The following is a 2,268-nucleotide window of genomic DNA, read 5'->3' on the forward strand; positions in this document are numbered from 1 at the left end:
AGCAAGGCCAGCGAGGAAAGCCCGACCAGCGCCCGATCCTCCAGCAGCTCTATGCTGTTCTCTTGTAGGTGCAGCTCCTGCAGCCGCTGAGGGAAGGACGGGAATGCCAGGAGAAATGGCCCTGGGGACAGCTCCCCAGACTTCCCATCTCCTCCAGCCATGCAGAGTGAGCTGCACAGGAAGGCCCCACCCTTTTTGGCCCTTGGCGCTCACCGGCAGGTTTAAGAAGGTGAAATCCAGCAGTCGGGCCAGCTGGTTGCCTGCCAGGTAGAGCACGCGCAGTTGGGCCAGGCCCGCAAAGGCGCCGCCACGCAAGCCACGCAGCCGGTTGCCGGTGAGCGCCAGCTCCAGCAGACGCGGCTGCCCGCGGAAGGCGCCAGACTCCAGGGCGTGCAGGCTGTTGTTGTGCAGATAGAGGCGGCGCAGAGCCGCGAGGGGGGCCAGGGCGCTAGGCTCCAGGCGCGCGATGCTGTTGTCCTGTAGGAACAGTGTCTGTGGGCGGGAGGGGGTAAAGGGACGCTTACCTCCTTGCCCGGGCCTCTCTGTCTTGAGGCACCCCGTCCCCGCGCCCCTTGGTCTGTTGTGCCTGTGTCCCCAGCCTCGCGCCTGGTGGCCCGAGCAGCGCCCACCTGCGTGCCTGGCGGGATGCCTGGCGGGAGGACGCTCAGCCGCAGGGCGCCGCACTCCACCGTCGCGCTGTAGCAGCGGCAGGCAGCGGGGCAGCCTGCGGCGCGAGGCGGGAGCTCGGGCAATGGCAGCAGCAACAGCAGCGGCAGTAGCGACGCGGGAGCCCCCAAGGCCATTTCCTGAGAGACCGGCCTGGGACCAGGAAACTGCGGCCCCCTGAAACACAGGTTGGCAGCCAGTCCGAACGTTCAGAGGCAGTGTGAGGACAGGAATGGGGGCCTGCATGTGTCTACCCTTCAAAGCTTATAAATCAGTTCGAGCAATAAATGGTAAATAAAATGTCATAGTTTTCTCCCTGGACAAAAGCACTTATACAGATCTGCAGCATGAGGCTCCAGTGTAGAACTTTGAGACCTGACTGCACAGGTGCGAGCATGCACTGGAGGTTCCCCACAGGGACACCTGGCTCTTGCGCTCTCCACTCTGGCATCCCACCAGCCCTTGGCTCCAGGGGTGTAGGGCTGGTGCAGGGTACGGGATTAGGGACAATGCTTGGGTGGCAGTGGCTAGGAGGTAGGATCAGGCCCTGGGCAGACATGCCCTCTACCCTTGTAAGGACTGCTCTGAGGCCACAGGCAGAGCCCAGAAGAGGGACTCTGTGAAGCCTTGCGCAGTCCCTGGGAGCACCCCTGGGCTGGTCCATTGTGACTTGATCTTAAGACAGGACTGGCCTCAGCCAGCTGCCACCGGGAGGCAGGGCACAGCTCTGTCCAACGCTTGCCCTCCAGGGGCGGGTGCAGGAGTGAGGCTCAGTCACAGCTGGAGCTTCTCATAGGTAGCCTGTTAGAGAGCTGGGGCCAAGTGGACACAGAAAGGCCAGCCAGCAGCTGTGGGCCTGTGCTCCTCTCCGTTGTCCCCACTCCCAGAAGAGTGCCTCTGTCACTGGGAGTAGGTGGGGCCCTGGGACAGCGGGGCTGTGGCAAGTCCTTGGGTCACCAGGGTTTCTAGTTCCATGTCCCATGTTGGACTCAGACTGAAAGAGCGTGGGCTTGTTGGGGGCTGTATGTGTGCAATGGTGACCCTGGAGAGATGGGGAGGCTGGGGCCTGGGATGGACAATCCCCAACCTCGGCCTCACTTGTGAGTCCTGTGCACGGACACCAAGAAGCCTCAGTCTTGTACCGTGCCCTAGGTTGTAACACGCGGTCACTAAAGTCACTGAGATGACATGAGCACAGCAGTAAAGCTTTAATGGAATAGCTTCGGCCCAGGCAGGCAGTTCCCAGGTGTCCCAAGGAGCTGGGGCCGTTGTCCAGGCCCTGAGATCCATGTCCCTGAGCACAAAGGGCTGGCCTCCAGCTCCAGGCCTCACCCACCCAGCCTCCAGCAGGGAAGGTGCCAGGCCTCCTCAGAGCTCAGGGCACTGCGGTTCATGCGGACCCCCCTAGAAGCGGGTCAGTGTAGAAGGGACAGCTCAGGTGCATGAGGCCTAGGCAGGAAGAGCCCAGAAATCCTTCGCCCACGACAACCCCCCTAAACCGGCTGGAGAGATGCAGGCATCACGCACAAGGGTTCCCCGGCGGCTGTCGCTGTCTCCTGTGCGGGACGGGGTGGGCGGAGGGAAGCCCCAAGCCAGGGTCCG

General features: G+C 62.8%; 1 protein-coding gene across 1 annotated transcript in view; it reads right to left on the minus strand.

The window, feature by feature from the left end:
- LRRC24 (leucine rich repeat containing 24) overlaps positions 1-2,262 on the minus strand; it is a gene marked incomplete in the record, with an annotated part of 3,889 nt that extends 1,627 nt beyond the window's left edge. Inside the window, 3 exon segments of the mRNA XM_027765946.1 lie at positions 1-86; positions 214-492; positions 630-2,262. Coding sequence (XP_027621747.1) covers positions 1-86; positions 214-492; positions 630-803 — 539 coding nt within the window.
- Between the last annotated feature and the right edge of the window lie 6 nt (positions 2,263-2,268).

Source organism: Tupaia chinensis, unplaced genomic scaffold (genome assembly GCF_000334495.1).
Source record: "Tupaia chinensis unplaced genomic scaffold, TupChi_1.0 Scaffold140061_1, whole genome shotgun sequence".
NCBI lineage: Eukaryota > Metazoa > Chordata > Mammalia > Scandentia > Tupaiidae > Tupaia > Tupaia belangeri.